General features: G+C 36.0%; 1 protein-coding gene across 6 annotated transcripts in view; it reads left to right on the plus strand.

Annotated features, from left to right (window-relative positions):
- Positions 1–18553, plus strand: part of SNX14 (sorting nexin 14) — a 99493-nt gene that overhangs the window by 34962 nt on the left and 45978 nt on the right. For 5 of the 6 annotated variants that reach the window (XM_045075864.1, XM_004773580.3, XM_004773581.3 and 2 more), the window contains exons 8-15: positions 916–1072; positions 2987–3062; positions 4008–4052; positions 4145–4225; positions 4324–4438; positions 16371–16526; positions 16887–17011; positions 17445–17503. In XM_045075864.1, the coding sequence (XP_044931799.1) occupies positions 916–1072; positions 2987–3062; positions 4008–4052; positions 4145–4225; positions 4324–4438; positions 16371–16526; positions 16887–17011; positions 17445–17503 (814 nt within the window). The remainder of the gene's footprint in view (positions 1–915; positions 1073–2986; positions 3063–4007; positions 4053–4144; positions 4226–4323; positions 4439–16370; positions 16527–16886; positions 17012–17444; positions 17504–18553) is intronic. The other variant, XM_004773582.3, reaches the window with a different exon arrangement.

The following is an 18553-nucleotide window of genomic DNA, read 5'->3' on the forward strand; positions in this document are numbered from 1 at the left end:
AATAGGGAAAAGCATGACTTGTTTTCCTCCTTGTCTTTTTGAGGTCTGTAAAAAGAAGTGACAATGCTATCACCTTTAAGTTAAAATATTAGTGTTGGACACCTGGATGACTCAGTCAGTTAAGCCTCCGACTGTTTGATTATGGCTCAGGTCCCTGATCTCAGTGTTAGGAGATCCAGCCTGGTGTCAGGCTCTACACTTAGCACAGAGTCTGCTTAAGATGCTCTCCCTCTGCCCCTCCTCTCTGCCTTCCCACTCCCGCTACATACTCTTTCCTAAAATATTAGTTGAGGGCTTGGCCTTTTAAGAAAGCTTTCTGTTAATGTAAGTTTTTATCATCACTTAATGTTTATTAAGTAATTTATCTGTTCATGGACTTCTGTGTTACATAGTTCTCTTATATCCTGTACTCTGAGCAGAACACACAGAACTTAACCAAGGAAGCCAGTGCTTTAAAAGGTTATCTGAATGATATAGATGTGAAAGCAGAGACAACAAAGCATTTTTAACAGGGTTTTGTGCGTGTGTTTGTGTGTGTGTGTATTTGCAGAGGATGAACAAGTTATAACATTTGATAACAAAAGCTTTGCATGTGCTAGAGGTTTTTTGTAGTTTTTTCCACTTTTTAAAGTAAATACTTGCTTTTGTTTAGTATCATTTATAAAGTAGTGGTATGAGTTAGATCTTTGTTTTTCATGAGAAAAGGTCTTTATCATTTTTTTGCAAAATTGAAAGACTTATGGTAAGGAAGAAAATTATTCTTTTTATATCCTTTTTGTGAAAAATTTCCTAGTAGAATACATATTGGAAAGAAAGGAGGACTAGGAAAGGAACAACTGTATAAATGGTTTTCTATTTGTTAGTGGAAATGTTGCTTAACTTATTTCAATATATATTTTTAATCTCTATTTATAGTAGAAAATACAGAGTTTTTACAGCAAGCTGCTTTAGAAGAATATGGTCCAGAGCTTCATGTGGCTTTGAGGAGTCGAAGAGATGAATTACACTATTTAAGGAAACTTACCGAACTACTTTTTCCTTATATCTTGCCTCCTAAAGCAACAGACTGCAGGTATAAATAGTCCAGAAAATGTCATAGCAGTATTTGCATACCATGCCATATGTATATTGCTATTCCTGATCATAATAGGAGTATACTAAAACTTGAGATTAACCTATGATCATAGTGACTAACTTTTCATTTAAGAAATATAATTTGTCAGGTTGTAAAATGCCAGGTGTTAATCATGTGTTTAGCACTGATCATGTGTTGTGTTGCTTAGAATTGTTTGGGGGTGGGGGAGTGATCTTGGGAAATCAAGATAAATATGAGTCAATCAGCTTTTTTATTTGAGATCATTATACTTTGTTAATTTCTTGGTGTTCCATTTTAAAGACATAAGCATTGTGCCTTTGAACAAACTAAACAGACTGAATTTGTGTTTTAAGATAATACCTGGCAAGAATAATTAGAATTCATCTAGACCATCCTTCTTTGTTCTGGCAGGAACTTGTTTAGATTATTCTATAAAGTTATCTCATCGCTCTTACCCTAATAATTCTTTTTTTTTTTTTTTAAAGATTTTATTTATTTGGCAGAGAGAGACACATCAAGAGAGAGAACATAAGCATGGGGAGTGGGAGAAGGAGAAGCAGGCTTCCTGCAGAGCAGAGGCCCCAATGTAGGGCTCAATCCTAAGATCATGACCTTAGCCTAAGGCAGGCACTTAACAACTGAGCCACCCAGGTTCCTCTTACCCTAATAATTCTTAAAGGAGAAACCATGGCTTATTTTAAGTAATGTATTCTACTTTTTACTTTATTTTTTTTTAATTTTATTTTTAAGTAATCTCCATGCCAAAGTGGGGCTTGAACTCACAGCCCCTAGATCAAGAGTCGCATGCTCTACCGACTGAGTTGCCAGGCACCCCTAGTGATTTTCCTTATTTCTTTTTATTTTTTATTATTTTTTAAAAGATTATTTATTCGATAGAGAGAGCGCACGTGAGTGTAATAAGCAGCGGGGGCAGCAGAGGGAGAAGCATAGGGAGCCCCAGTGGGACTTGATCGAGGACCCTGGAATCATGACCTGAGCCAAAGGCAGATGCTTAACTGACTGAGCTGGTTATACTTTGTTAATTTATGGGCCCCTTAGTGATATATTTTAAATAAATATTACTTTGTAACATATATATTTTTTAAAGATTTTATTTACTTACTTCACACAAAGAGCACAAACAGGCAGAACAGCAGGTAGAGGGAGAGGGAGAAGCAGGCTCCCCAGTGACCAGAGAGCCTGATGTTGGGCTCTGTCCCAGGACCCCATGATCATGACCCAGGCTGAGCACAGCTGCTTAATTGACTGAGCCACCCAGACACTCCATAACATAAAGTTTTTATTAAAAATTTTAAATATTTTAATGAAAAAAATTTTTTAAGATTTTATTTATTTGACAGAGAAAGAGATCACAGGTAGGCCGAGAGGCAGGCAGAGAGAGAAGGGAAAGCAGTCTTCTTGCTGAGCAGAGAGTCTAATGTGACGTTTGATCCCAGGACCCTGAGATCATGACTTGAGCTGAAGGCAGAGGCTTAACCCACTGAGTCCCAGGCGCCCCTAATTTTAAACAGATTAATGTATAATGTTAATTTAAATGTTTTAATTACAAATTATTTTATTAGTTTTAAGCATTAGTTTAAAAATGTATTAAACATTTTAAGTATTCTGAGGTGGGGTGTGTTTTCTAATGCTCACCCAGATCCCTCCCTTTAAGGAAATGCTTTTTTCTCTTAAACAGTACTCTCTTTTAGCCAGTTCAAGAATCTAAGTATGGTCTGCGAACCATTAGAATGAGCATTACTTGGGAGTTTTTTAGAAATGCAGGATCTTGGGGCATACCTACTGAATCATAGTCTGCATTTTAACAAGATCTCTAGGTAAGAAGTGATGTAAATTACTAAACATGCGCAATATTGTTTGTTTTTTCAGATCCCTGACCTTGCTTTTAAGAGAGATCCTTTCTGGTTCGGTGTTCCTTCCTTCTTTGGATTTCCTAGCTGATCCAGTAAGGCTTAAAAAATGGTTTTAAATTGTGATAAAATACATGTAACATAAAGTTTATCATATTAAATGTTTTTATATGTTCAGTTAAGTGGTATTAAATACATTCATTATTGAGCAACCATCACTACTACCCATCTCTAGAACACTTTCCATTGTACAAAACTAAAATTCTGTACCCATTAATAATTCTCCATTCTTCTTCCCTCTAATCCCCTGGCAACCACCAACATACTAACCTATCTCTATGAATTTGACTACTCTGATACTTCATATACGTGGGCCCATGCGTTATTGTCTTTTTGTGACTGCCTTATTTCCCTTAGCATAATGTCCCCAAGATTCATCCATGTTGTAGCATATATTAGAATTTCATTCTTTATCAAGGCTGTATAGTATTCCATTGTAGGTATATACCATATTTTGCTATTTATGCATCTACTGATGGACACTTGAGTTGCTTTTATTTTTGAGCCAGTAAGATTTTGAAGAAACAGGAATAATTCATAAACATTTTAAATGCTGAAGTCAGAATAACTTTTCTTTGCCCACTTCTCTAAAAGTGAAACCCTGCATCACATTTACAAAAATTATTTGAGAGACAGTGTGAGCATGAGCTGGGGCCAGGGGCAGAGGGAGAGGGAGAGAATCCTAAGCAGACTCCCTGCTGAGTGTGGAGCCTGACATGGGACTGAGTCCCACAACCTTGAGATCATGACCTGAGGCAAAACCTAGAGTCAGATGCTCAACCGACTGAGGCACCCAGGCACCCCCTGCACGACAGATTTTTTAAAGTCCCTCTGTGTTACATGTGTGCAAACACTTTGCACCTGTTCCATTTGCTTCTTCATTTTTCTAGAGACTTTCACAATATTAAAAAAGCTTTGAGAATTTTAGGCAGAATATAGTAATGGAATTGTTTTCACCTGTGTGTATTATTTTCCATTAGGATACTGTGAATCATTTGCTTATCATCTTCATAGATGACAGTCCAGTAAGTATTGAGCATTAAGTATGAATTTTGATTCATATCTGTCAAAAGCACATAGCACCTTTATTGAACTAATAAATTCTCTTTCTCCAAAGCCTGAAAAAGCAACTGAACTGCCTTCCCCTTTGGTTCCATTCTTGCAGAAATTTGCAGAACCTAGAAATAAAAAGCCATCTGTAAGTACTTTTAGCAATAATATATATTATTTTTGATATGAACAATTTTATCACGTGTTTACATGGTCTTAACTGCTCTTCTCCCATATTGTATCAAGGTGCTGAAGTTAGAATTGAAGCACATCAGAGAGCAGCAAGATCTCTTATTTCGTTTTATGAACTTTCTGAAACAAGAAGGAGCAGTGCATGTATTGCAAATATGTCTGACTGTGGGTGAGGCTTACCTGTGCACTTACTGAAGTCATTATTTCACTTTTTATTTATTAGATTTTAAATACATTTGAATGTTTAGATCAGATCTGATTTTGTAGTTGTCATTGTACTGATTTTCATTTTACCTAGATACTCTCATATCACTTTTGAGTTGTTTCTTAAAAGTGTCCACTCCTTTCCAGACAGGAGCATAACTTAAAACTGACTTCAATCAACTAACTTCTTTTTAAAATATACCTTAAAAAAATTGAGATATTATTTACACAGTGAAACTCAAAGAACTTAAATGCAGTTTGATCAGTTTTGACAAATCTATACATCTGTGTAGCCTACACTTTTATCAAGATGTAGAACATTTCCATCACCCCAGAAAATTAAGGCCCCTCCCAGATACTCCCACTCGTGCCCTAGCGATCATAGGTCTTGTTTCTCTCACCACAGATTAGTTTTGCCTATACAGTTTCCTTATATAAATGGAGTATATGGTATGTACTCTTTGGTGCCTGGTTTCATTGAGTCAGGGTAATGCTTTTTAAGATGAGTTCATGTTGTGTAGAGGAATATTTTGCTCTTTTTTGTTGTTGTTGACTAGTATTCTTTCGTATGAGTGTACCATGTTTTTTGTTTGTTTTTTAATTTACCTTCCTTGTGGATGAGTATATCTGGACTGCTTTCACTTTTGAGCTATTATGAATGAAATTGCTGTGCACATTCTTGTGTAAGGCTTTCTGTTGGGCATATGTTTAATAACTGGAAGTAGAATTGCTGGGTCACAGGGTGGATACATATTTTTTTTTTTATAAGAAACTGCTAAGTTGTTTTTCAGAGTGGTTGTACTATTTTATTTTTTCTAGCAGATGTGTGAGATTCTGGTTGTTCCATACCTTGACCAAAATTTGGTAGTGTTTATCTTTTTAATTTTACCCGTTTTAAAGGGTGTGTGGTGTTATCTTACTGTGCTTTTAATTTGCATTTCCCTAATGACTAGTGTTGAGCACTTTATAATATGCTTATTGGCCAGTCATATTATCTTTGTACCTGGAAGTGTTTAAGATTAAGAATACATATTCTTAATCTAATCCTAAATTCTTATTCTAATCCTGTTTGCCAAAATTTTTCTGTCTTTCTTTGTTTTTTTTTAAGGATTTTATTTATTTGTTTGACAAGAGATCACAAGTAGGCAGAGAGGCAGGCAGAGAGAGGAGGGGAAGCAGGCTCCCGATGAGCAGAGAGCCGGATGCCGGGCTCCATTCCAGGACCCTGGGATCATGACCTGAGCTGAAGGCAGAGGCCCCAACCCACTGAGCAGCACAGAGGCCCCTGGAGTTTTTTTTATTGGAATTGCATTAAATCAGTAGTATAGATCAGCTCAGGGAGTAACGCCATCTTAACAGGATTTGGGTTTCCAGCATATGAACATGGAATATTTTTCCATTCATTTCAGCCTTATTTAATTTCTTTCTATAAAGTTTCATAGTTTTCACTGTAGGTCTTTATGTTTTCTGAAGTATTTGTGTGTGGTATTTAAAATAATTTTTAAATTGTGGCTAATAAACAGAATAGAATTGATTTTTTTGCATATTGACTTTATATCCTCTGCCATTGCTACATTCATTTAATAGTTCTGGTAGCTTTTTTGTACATTTCCTTAAGATTTTTTATGTACGTAATTATGTCATTTGCAAATACAATTTTACTTTTTCCTTTATAGTGTTTAAGCATTTTATTTCTTTTTATTGCCCGTTGCAGTGGCTAGGACTTTTACTATAATGTTGAACCGAAGCAGTAAAAGTTGGCATTCTTGCTTTGTTCCTGATCTTAGGGGGATATCACTTAGTGTTGTACCATTAATTATGGTTTTTTGTTTTGCTTTTTTGCTTTTTTGTTTTTTTGGTAGATACCCTTGGTCAGATTGGGAAAGTTTCCTTCTCTTCCTGGTTTGCTGAGAGGGTTTTTTTTTTTTTTTTAAAATCATGAATTAATATTAAATTTTTTTGAATTTTTTTTAAAGATTTTATGTATTTTATGTATTTATTATCTCTCTCTCTCAGAGAGAGAGATCACAAGCAGGCAGAGGGTCAGGCAGAGAGAGAGGTGGAAGCAGGCTCCCTGCCTAGCAGAGAGCCCAATGTGGGGCTCAATCCCAGGACCCTGAGAATACGACCCGAGTTGAAGGCAGAGGCTTTAACCCATGAGCCACCCAGGTGCCCTTGAATGGTTTTAATGCATCTCAGTAACCTGTTTTATCGTCACCGAATTATTTCCATTGTTACCTTATTGTGGAGTTATAATGATGTCCTCTCTTTATTGGTAATTTGTATTTTCTTTTTTCTTAACCTATATTGCTAGGGATTTTATCATATCTATTAATATTTTTGATTTGCTAATTTTCCACTCTTATTTTTATTATTTCTACTTACCTTGAGTTTAACTTACATCTCTTTTTCTGGCTTCTTAATTTTATTTCTATCTTTTTTTTTTTTTTTTTTTTAACCGAGAGAGATCACAAGTAGACAGAGAGGCAGGCAGAGAGAGAGAGAGGGAAGCAGGCTCCCCGCTGAGCAGAGAGCCCGATGCGGGCCTCGATCCCAGGACCCTGAGATCATGACCTGAGCCGAAGGCAGCGGCTTAACCCACTGAGCCACCCAGGCGCCCTCTATCTTCTTTTTGAATATAGGCTTTTTTAAAACTATAAATTTTTCTCTATGAATTGCCATAGCTAAATTCTAAAATTTTGGAGTTTTAGATTTTTTAAAAAAATTTACCTATTTATTTAACAGAGAGCACAAGCAAGAGGAGCAGCCGGCAGAGGGAGAGGGAGAAGCATGTAACCAATGTGGTACTTGAACTCAGGACCCTGAGATCAAGAGTTGTATGCTTTACTGACTAAGCCTGCCAGGTGCCCCCAAATATCTGGTGTTTTTATTATAATTAAGTTTTAAATATTTTAAAATTTACCTCTGGTTTATTTTTTGGCTTTATTTTACCAACATTTGGGGATTTTTAAGATACTTTCCTGTGATGGTTTTCTAATCTAATACTGTTCTCATTAAGGCACCTGGGTGGCTCAGTCAGTTAAACATCTGACTCTTGATTTCAACTCTGGTCATGATCTCAGGGCCTAGGGATTGAGCCCTGCATTGGGGGGGGGGTGTCCATGCTTACTGGGGAGTCTGCTTGAGGGTTCTCTCTCCCTTGCCCTCTGCTCTCCCCTCACCCCAACTTAAGCACACGTGTGCTGGCTCTCTCTCAAATAAGTAAATAAAGCTTTAAAAAAATACTGGTCTGATCAGACAACATACTCTGTGTGATTCAGTCTTTTGAAATTTATTGGAACTTGTTTTATGGTTCATCCATGTGGTCTGTCTTAAAGAATGTTCCCTGTACATGTGAGAAGAACTTCTGTTTTGTTGTGTTAGGTAGTTTTCTGTAAATGTCAATTAGGTTAAGTTGATGGATTGTCTAAAAATATTCTGTATTCTTTCTGATTTCTTAATGGATTTGCTATTTTTACCTTTAGTTTTATAATTTTTCCATGTATTTTGAACTTTATTAGGTGCAGACACAGGATTGTTATGTGTTTATGATGAATTTGTCCTTTTATCATTATAAAATGCTCTTTATTTCTGGTAATTCTCTGTCTTGAAGTCAGCCTGGTTTGAGATTAATATAGCTACACTGTCTTTTTCACAAAGGGGCTTGCATTATATGTCTTTTTCTATATGATTAAATTGGATAATATTTCTTACAAACCGCATAGAGTTGACTCTTTTTATTTATTTATTTATATTTAAAGATTTTATTTATTTATCAGAGAGAGGGAGAGAGCGAGCACAGGCAGACAGAATGGCAGGCAGAGGCAGAGGGAGAAGCAGGCTCCCTGCTGAGCAAGGAGCCCGATGTGGGACTCGATCCCAGGACGCTGGGATCATGACCTGAGCCGAAGGCAGCTGCTTAACCAACTGAACCACCCAGGCGTCCCTATTTATTTATTTTTAAAAAAGATTTTATTTATTTATTTGACAGAGAGATCACAAGTGGGCAGAGAAAGAAGCAGGGGGTTGGGGAAACAGGCTCCTCACTGAGCAGAGAGCCTGATGTGGGACTCCATTCCAGGACCCTGGGATCCTGACCTGAGCGGAAGGCAGAGGCTTTAACCCACTGAGCCACTTACTCGCCCCCCTGGAGTTGAATTTTTTTTTTTTTAAAGCTTTTATTTATTTATTCATGAGAGAATGAGTGAGAGAGAGCATGAGAGAGGAGAAGGTCAGAGGGAGAAGCAGACTCCCCAAAGAGCTGGGAGCCCGATGCGGGACTCGATCCTGGAAGTCTGGGATCATGACCTGAGCTGAAGGCAGTCGTTCAACCAACTGAGCCACCCAGGCGCCCAGAATCTTTTTAATAAGAAATTTAGTTTTGTAATCTTTGCTTTCTAGTTGGGGCATGTCGTGTACCTTTATACTTAATGTAATTATTATAGGTTTATTGTTAAGTCTTTGATCTTAGTGTTTATTTTGTATTTCTTCTGTATATTCTTTATTCTTTTACTCCTTTCCTTCCTTTTTTTGGATTATTTGACTATTTTTTAGTATTCCATTTTATCTCTTCTGTTGATTTCATGTCTCTTTCTGTGCTCTTCTCTTTGCTTTAGTGGTTGCTCTGAGATTACACGTCAGTATTTATCACAGTCTTGATTTAAAAATACTTAACTGCTTCAGGAACACTTTAAGAAATTCAGGGTACTTCCAGTTACCCTCTTCTGCCTGATGTAATGTTACATATTTTAATTCTGTGTAGGCTATAAACTCTACAGTACATTGGTATTTCTTCTTCAAACCCTCCACACATGCACACCTCCCCCATTTCGGCCCTTAAATTATTGGTATATTTACCTTCCTGGGTCTTTTTACCTCATTCTGCAGAACCAGGTTTCTGTTTTCTTTCTGCTTTTCTCTTCTGCTGAAAGCAATATTTTTTTTACATTGTAGTACCAATCCAGTGGAGGTAAATTTTCTTAGTTTTTGTCTTTCTTTTAAATTTAAATTCAGTTAATTAACATATAAGTATTACTGTTTTCAGAGGTAGAGGTAAGTGATTCATCAGTCTTCTGTAACACCTAATGCTCATTACATCACGTGCCCTCCTTCACCCAGTTACCCCTTCTCCCCACCCATTTCTCCTCTAGCAATCCTCAGTTTGTTTCCTTTAGTTAGAAGTCTCTCATGGTTTGTCTCTGGCTCTGATTTTGTCTTGTTTTATTTTTCTCCCTCTTTTCCTATGATCCTCTGTTTTGTTTCTTGAATTCCACATATGAAGTGAGATCATGTGATAATTATCTTTCTTTGATTGACTTATTTTGCTTAGCATAATGCCCTCTGGTTCTATCCACGTTGTTGCATTTGGCAAGATTTCATATTTTTGGTGGCTGATTAGTATTCCATTAAAAAAAAATATATATACACACACACACACACACACACATACACACACACACACATACACCACATCTTCTTTATGCATTCATCTGTCAGTGGACATGTGGGCTCTTTCCATAGTTTGGCTATTGTGGACATTGCTGCTATAAATGTTGGGGTGGCAGTTGTCCCTTCAGATCATTACATTTGTATCTTTGGGGTAAATCCCTAGTAGTGCCCTTGCTGGGTCATAGGGTAGCTTTGTTTTCAACTTTGTGAGGAGCTTCCATACTGTTTTCCAGAGTGGCTGCACCAGCTTGCATTCTCACCAGCAGAGTGAGAGGGTTCCCCTTTCTCCACATCCTCATCATCTGTCATTTCCTGACTTAATTTTTGACATTCTGACTGGTATGAGGTAGTATGTCATTGTGGTTTTGATTTGTATTTCCCTGATGCTGAGTGATGTGGAGAACTTTTTTAGTGTGTGTTGGCCATTTGGATGTCTTCATTGGAGAAATGTCTGTTCTTGTCTTCTGCCCATTTTTTGACTGGATTATTTGTTCTTTGGGTGTTGAGTTTGATAAGTACTTTATAGATTTTTAGATACTAGCCCTTTATCTGGTAAGACATTTGCAAATATCTACTCTCATTCTGTCTGTTGTCTTTTGGTTTTGTTGACTGTTTGCTCTGCTATGCAAAAGCTTTTGATCTTGAAGTATCAGTAGTTCATTTTTGCCTTTGTTTCCCTTGCCTTTGGAGATGTGTTTAGCAAGAAATTGCTGTGGCTAAGGTCACAGAGGTTGCTCCCTATGTTCTTTAGGATTTTGATGGATTCCTGTCTCACATTTACATCTTTCATTGTCTATTTTGAGCCTGTTTTTGTGTGTGGTGTAAGGAAATGGTCCAGTTTCATTTTTCTCCTGTGGCTGTCCAATTTTCGCATCACCATTTGTTGAAGAGACTGTCTTTTTTCCAGTGGATATTCTTCCCTACTTTGTTGAAGATGAATTGACTGTAGAGTTGAGGGTCCATTTCTGGGCCCATTAATCTCTGTGTCTGGTTTTTTTGCCAATACCATACCATCTTGATATTTACAGTTTTGTAATAGAGTTTAAAGGCCAGGATTGTGATGCTGCCAGCTTTGGTGTTCCTTTTCAATATTCCTTTGGCTATTCAGAGTCTTTTTTGGTTCCATACAAATTTTAGGATTATTTGTTTCAGCTCTGTCAAACAGATTGGTGGTATTTTGATAGGGATTGCATTGAATGAACATGGAATTTTTTCCATTTTGTGTCTTCCTCAATTTCTTTTATAAATGTTCTGTAGTTCCTAAAGTATAGATTCTTTACCTCTTTGGTTAGGTTTATTCTTAGGTATCTTATGTTTTTGGGTGTATTTGTACATGGGATCAACTCCTTAATTTCTCTTTTTTTCCTGTTTCATTGTTAGTGTATAGAAATGCAGCTAACTTCTGTGCATTTATTTTATGTCCTGCCACTTTGCTGAATTCCTGTATGAGTTTTAGCAGTTTTGGGGATGGAGTCTTTTGGGTTTTCCACACAGAGTATACTGTCATCTGCTAAGAGTAAAAGTTTAACTTCTTCTTTGCTAATTTGGGTTCCTTTTATTCCTTTTTGTTGTCTGATTGCTGAGGGTAGGACTGCCAGTACTATGTTGAACAGCAGTTTTGAGAATGGGCATCCCTGCCATGTTCCTGATCTTAAGGGAAAAGCTCTCAGTTTTTCCCCATTGAGAATGATATTTGTTGTGGGCTTTTCATAGATGGTTTTTATGATATTGAGGTATGTTCCCTCTATCCTTATACTATGAAGAGAAAGAATGCTGTACTTTGACAAATGCTTTGTCTGCATCTTTTGAGAGGATCATATGGTTCTTGCCCTTTCTCTATTAAAATAGCATCTCTCATTGATTGATTTGTGGATGTTGAACCAACCTTGCAATCCAGGAATAAATCACAGTTGGTCATGGTGAATAATCCTTTGTACTGTTGTATCCTATTGGCTAGTATCTTGGTGAGAATTTTTGCATCCATGTTCATCAGGGATATTGGTCTGTAATTCTCCTTTTTTGTGGGGGTCTTTGTCTGGTTTGGGGATTAAGTTAATGCTGGCCTCATAGAGTTTGGAAGTTTTCCTTCCATTTTTATTTTTTGAAACAGCTTCAGGAGAATAGGCATTAATTCTTTTTTAAGTGTTTGGTAGAATTCCCCTTGAAAGCCATCCGGCCCTGGACTCTTGTTTGTTGGAAGATTTTTGATGACTACAATTCCTTGCTGGTTATGGGTCTGTCCAGGTTTTCTGTTTCTTCCTGTTTCAATTTTGGTAGTTTATATGTCTCTAGGAATGCATCCATTTCTTCCTGATTGCCTAATTTGTTGGCATATTGTTGCTTATAATATGTTCTTATAATTGTTTGTATTTCTTTGGTTTTTATTGATTTCTCCTCTTTCATTCATGATTTTATTCATTTGGTCCTTTGTCTTTTCTTTTTGGTAAGTCTGGCCATGGGTTTAACAATCTTATTAATCCTTTTAGAGAACCATCTCCTAGTTTTCTGTTCTACTGTTCTTTTGGTTTCTGTTTCATTGATTTTTGCTTTAATCTTTATTAATTCTCTTCTCCTGTTGGATTTGAGCTTTATTTGCTGTTCTTTCTCCAGCTCTTCTCTAGGTATAAGGTTAGGTTTTATATTTGAGACCTTTCTTGTTTCTTGTGAAAGCCTTGTATTGCTAAATACTTCCCCCTTAGGACTGCCTTTGCTGAATCCCAAAGGTTTTGAACAGTTGAGTTTTCATTTTCATTTGTTTCCATGAATTTTTTAAAAGATTTTATGTATTTATTTGAGAGAGTGCATGCATGCAGAAGCATGGGGAGGGGCAGAGAGAGAGGGAAAAGCGGGCTCTCTGTTGAGCAGAGAAGCCTGACATGGAGCTTAATCCCAGAACTCTGAGATCATGATCTGAGCTGAAGGCTGATGCTTAACCAACGAGCCTCCCAGGTGCCCCTCCATGAATTTTTAAATCCTTTAATTTTCTGGTTGCTAAACTCATTGTTTAGTAGAGTGGTCTTTAGTCTCCATATATTTGAGTTCTTTCCAAATTTCCTTTTGTGATTAGTTCAAGTTTCAAAGCTTTGTGGTCTGAAAATATGCAAGGATTGAGTCCAGTCTTTGGTACCAGTTGAGACTTGATTTGTGACCCAGTATGTGGTCTATTCTGTAGAATGTTCCATGTATGCTTGAGAAGAATATGTATTCTGTTGCTTTATGATAGACTGTTCTGGATATATCTGTGTACTCTATCTGGTCCGGTGTGTCCTTCAAAGTTCTTGTTTCCTTGTTGATATTCTGCTTAGATGATCTGTCCATTGCAGTGAGGGGGGGTGTTAAAGTCCCCTCCTATTATTGTATTATTATCAGTGTGTTTCTTTAATTTTGTTATTAATTGCTTTATATAATTTATGCCCCATATTAGGGTCATAAATATTTACAACTGTTAGATACTCTTGTTTGATAGACCCTTTAATTATGATAATAGTGTCCTTCCCCATCTTTTATTACAGTTCTTGGCTTAAAATCGAGTTTGTCTGATATAAGGATTGCTATCCCAGCTTTCTTTTGATGTTGATTACCATGATAAATGGTTGTCCACCCCCTCACGTTCCATCTGGAGGCATCTGTGATCTAAAATGAGTCTCTTGCAGACAGCATATCAATGGGTATTGCTCTTTTAGCAATTCCAATATCCATTCAATATCCTGTTGATTGTGGCATTAAGCCCATTTACCTTCAGAATAACTATTGAAAGATAGGAATTTAGTGCTCTTGTATTAGCTATAAAGCCACTTTCTATATATTGTCTGTTCCTTTCTGGTACGTTAATTTTGGCCTCTCTCTTTACTTAAGGGATAGCCTTTAGTATTTCTTGTAGAGGTTGTTTAGTGATCACAAATTCTTTTAGTTTCTATTTGTCCTGGAAGCTTTTTATCTCTCTTTTTATTTTGAATGACATCCTTGCTGAATAAAGTATTCTTGGCTGCATATTGTTCTCATTTAACACCCTGAATATATCATTACCAGTCCTTTCTGGTCTGCCGGTCTCTGTGGTTAGGTCTGTTGTCAGTCTAATATTTCTGTGCTTGTAGGTTACTGACCTCTTGTCCCGAGCTACTCTCAGGAGTTTCTCTTTGTCTCTGAGATTTGCAAGCTTCACTATTCTATGTCGAGGTGTTGACCTATTTTTTTTTTTAAAGATTTTTATTTTATTTATTTGACAGACAGAGATCACAAGTAGGCAGAGAGGCAGGCAGAGAGAGAGGGAGGAGGAAGCAGGCTCTCCGCCGAGCGGAGAGTCCGACGCGGGGTTCGATCCCAGGACCCTGGGATCATGACCTGAGCCAAAGGCAGAGGCTTTAACCCACTGAGCCAACCAGGCGCCCTGAGGTGTTGACCTGTTTTTAATGATTTTGAGGAGGATTCTCTGTACCTCCTGGACTTAAATGCCTGCTCCCTTTCCCAGATTAGAGAAGTTCTCTGCTATAATTTGCTGCAAATACCTTCTGCCTCTGCCTTCCTCTTCTTCTGGGATCTCAATTATTCTAACACTGTTTTGCTTTATGGTATCTCTCAAGTTCTCCCTTCATGATGCAGTAGTTGTTTATCTCTCTTTTTCTCAGCTGCTTTATTATCCATCATTTTGTCTCCTCTATCACTAATTCTCTCTTTTGCCTCATTTATCCTAGCAGTTAGAGCCTCCATTTTTTTATTGTATCTCATTAATAGCCTTTTTGATTTTGACTTGATTAGATTTTATTCTTTTATTTCTCCAGGAAAGGATTCTCTTGTGTCTTCTATGCTTTTTTCAAGCCCACTAGTATCTTTTAAATCATTTTTCTGAACTCAGTTCTGACATCTTACTTATATCCATAATGATTAAGTCCCTGGCAGTATTGCCTCTTTTGTTCTTTCTTGAGGTGTGTTTTTCTCTCTTGTTATTCTTTCAGAAAGTGGTTGTCTTTCTATATGTAGAGTAACAGCTATTCTTTCCTTAGATCCTTGGTTGAGTTCTCAGGTGTTCAAAATTATATGATAGCTATCTAGCTAAATTCCATGAGACTAGAGGAAACTAAGACCTCCTACTCCTCTGCCATATTGGACTATGAGTTTTTGTCATTTTGGAAAGATGTTTATTTTGTCTTCATTTTGATGGGTATTTTTATGAAATATGGAATTTTAGGTTGACAGGTTTTACTTTCAGCACCCTGAGATAATGATCTGAGGTGAAATCAAGATTTGGACACTTGATCCGACTGAGCCACCCAGGTGCCCCAATTCTGTTCCTTCTAAGGTGAAATTACCTACCATTCTTATGTATGCACCCCTCTCTATAATATTGCCTTTCTCCCTGGTTGGTTTTACAGTTTTCTCTTAATTTTTGGTTCTCAGAAATTTGACTATACTATGTATTTTTCTTTTTGTATGTTCTGCTTGGATTTTACTGAGTTGAGTATATAAGTTGGTGTCTTTCATCACTTTTGAAACTTCTTGGCTGTTGAGGTGCCTGGGTGGCTAAAGCATTTAAATGTCTGACTCTTGGGTTTTTGTTCTGATCAGGATCTCTCAGTCGTGAGGTTGAGCCCTGTGTTGGGCTCTATTCTGGGTGTGGAGCGTGTTTGGGATCAGTTCTTTTCTCTCCTCCAGTCCTCCTCCCCCCATTCTCCCACCACTCACGCTCTCTCTCCTTCCCTAAAAATTTTCAAAAAAAAAAAAAAAAGAAAGAAATTTCTTGTATTTTATCTCTTCAGATATTCTACCTCATTTTTTTTCTTTTCCCTTCAAGGCTCTAATTATATGAATTTGCTGTTGTCCCAAAATCATATATGTTCTATTCCTTTTTTAAAAAAAACTACTTCCTTTCCTCTCTGTTTATCAGTTGAATAATTAAAAATTAGGGGATGAAGTCCATGTTAATATCTCTTGTAGTAAGGAAAGGCAGTTAATATTTTGTCTATTCTACTGCATCATCTGTGATTTTAGAAAAAAAGATTAATTTGTTCATATACTCAGCCTCATTAGTAGTGTGTAGTCTCCATGATAGATGGAAGTATTGTTTAAAAATATTGACTGGAGCTTAAAAAAGCCTTAGGTTTCACTGTTTAGTTAATTGGATTTCAAAGTATTAAAGACCCTTGGTATAAAATATGTTCTTTAAATACACTAATCTAAATTTTAGAAATTCATATTGCTATGCAAGTATTTACATATTTTATATTATCATAAAATATTTGGGTAACTGAGTTTCTCTTTCATCTGGGTAGTAGTTTTATTTCCAATTAAATTTTTTTAGAAAGCTTAAAATGATGAATAGATTGTAATTGTTGCTTTTAGTATTGATTACAGTTAGACTGGGAACAGTATTATGTTATGTTATAAATTATATTACATTATATCATGTTATATTGAAATAATTCATTTTTTCTTACTTTGCCCTAATTTGTTAGAGGAGTTCAATGATAGAATTTTACGACCAGAGTTATCAAATGATGAAATGCTGTCTCTTCATGAAGAGTTGCAGAAGATTTATAAAACATACTGTTTGGATGAAAGTATAGACAAAATTCGATTTGATCCCTTTATTGTAGAAGAGATTCAGAAAAGTAAGTCAAAGATGTGGTGAGACTATAGCCCTTTTACAACTATTAATGTTTACAGAGTTTTCTCCTGTATTCAGTGTTTATTATTATAAGAGCTGTGTGAGGTGCATAGGTAGCCATTATCCTGTTTAACTAAAAGGATGAAAGCTTTCATGAAGAAATTTACTCACAATTCACATAACTAACACTTGCCAAAACTGGAGCTTGGTGGTTCTGGTTCCTTATCCTTGTTTGATTTTTATACCTTACAAGTGGCTTTTCTGCAAAAACTGTTTGTATGTTCTTTCACTGTATTTTAAACTAATACATGATGTATTTATGGTATTCTTAAACAATTTTTACAATATTACTTTTTCTTAATAGTTGCTGAAGGCCCGTATATAGATGTTGTGAAACTTCAAACTATGAGATGTCTTTTTGAAGCATATGAACATGTACTGTCTCTTTTGGAGAATGTGTTTACACCTATGTTCTGCCACAGTGATGAAGTAAGTCAAAATATTAATCTTGTTTAAGGAATTTACATCAAAATTTAATAGTGGCTTTGATATCAATAGAGTGATTCAAATAACAAAACTAAAACATGATTAATTAAAAAAAAATACTCTTTCACTACAGAAACTAATGGAGATTAGAAGTTTACTGTAAAAATTGTGGCCAAATTGGTCTACCTCATTTGACATATGCCTGAGTGGCTTTGTAATACTGTCATGATGCAGAAACTCCACTCATCTTTTACATATATTATTCACAGATGTGGAAATCAAATTGCCTAAATTTCTCCATTTGCAGTATTATAATCCTTAACTCTATTTGCCTATGGTTGTTTTCACTTGATTTAAATTTTCTTTAAAGTGGAAAGTAGTAAGGTAAAATAGCGTGTTTTAATATAAAATGGTTTAATCATAATTTTTTTTAAAGTATTTCAGGCAACTTTTAAGAGGTGCAGAATCACCAACACGCAATTCAAAATTGAACAGGTAGGTATGATAAGTCATCTGTATGGTTTGTTTTTGTAATTATTGATACAAATTATTCTTATGATAGTATTTTCTTTCTTAGTCTGTTTTTCTTTGACTCTCTGGTTCCATTGCTACACAAGTAGACAAGACATTTTATTAAGTAATTGTAGAGTTGTACAATATAGAGTAACCAGGAAATGCCTGAAATTCTTTTAGAAAAACTTAAGACAACACACCATTGCCTTGGTACATAGACTACATGCATAGATGAAATCTACAGATAACTCAATTTTAGACAGGTTTTTTTTTTCCCCCCCAGAGAATATTTTTCATTTGAGTACTTACTGGTTACAAATGTGGAGAGTTTTTTCTCTGTTTCCCTTCTTGCTTTCTGGAAATATATGTGTGCAGTTATATAACTCAGAGAAATAACAGAAAAGAGAACTTAATCCATTTATAACTGGATAAGTAATGTCTTGATTTGCCCTTATGTTGTTGTATGTACAAAATTGACACAGATATCAAATCTATAAATCCACAGAATATTCACGTTGCTTTCAACACCTTCCAGGTTGTTTGAGCAAGAATCTAATATATAAATAAATTGGAGATGTGGTGCAAAGTAGGTCAGAAACTGGAGTAAATTTTTAGATTGTACGAGGGAAAATGTGAAAACCTTAGCCATGGGGAGAATATATTGTGTTTTTGGACATAACCAAGGGATGTAGAAACGGGTATGAATTTTTTGATTATTGACTTTATATATTACAATTGTGAAACACTGACTTTACTTAACAAAAATTCTATCCTTGTTATTTAAAACAGCATACTTTACCCAATTAAAATATCTCTTCTTTGATTTAAATACTTTTTAGAGTTTTATTAAATTTTCCAGAATCATTTGAGAAGCAGGTGGAATTTATTTCTGTTTATATTCAGAATGTTTGGAGTGCCATAGTAGAATATTAAGCCTAATCACTCTCCTGTATAGGACTATTTAAGAGGAAGTGGTTCTTTGATCTTATAAACCTGCTGAGGAGCTAAGTCAGTGTCATCACTTCAGAGCTG

Source organism: Mustela putorius, unplaced genomic scaffold, assembly GCF_011764305.1.
Source record: "Mustela putorius furo isolate JIRA1106 unplaced genomic scaffold, ASM1176430v1.1 tig00000166_pilon_pilon_pilon, whole genome shotgun sequence".
NCBI lineage: Eukaryota > Metazoa > Chordata > Mammalia > Carnivora > Mustelidae > Mustela > Mustela putorius.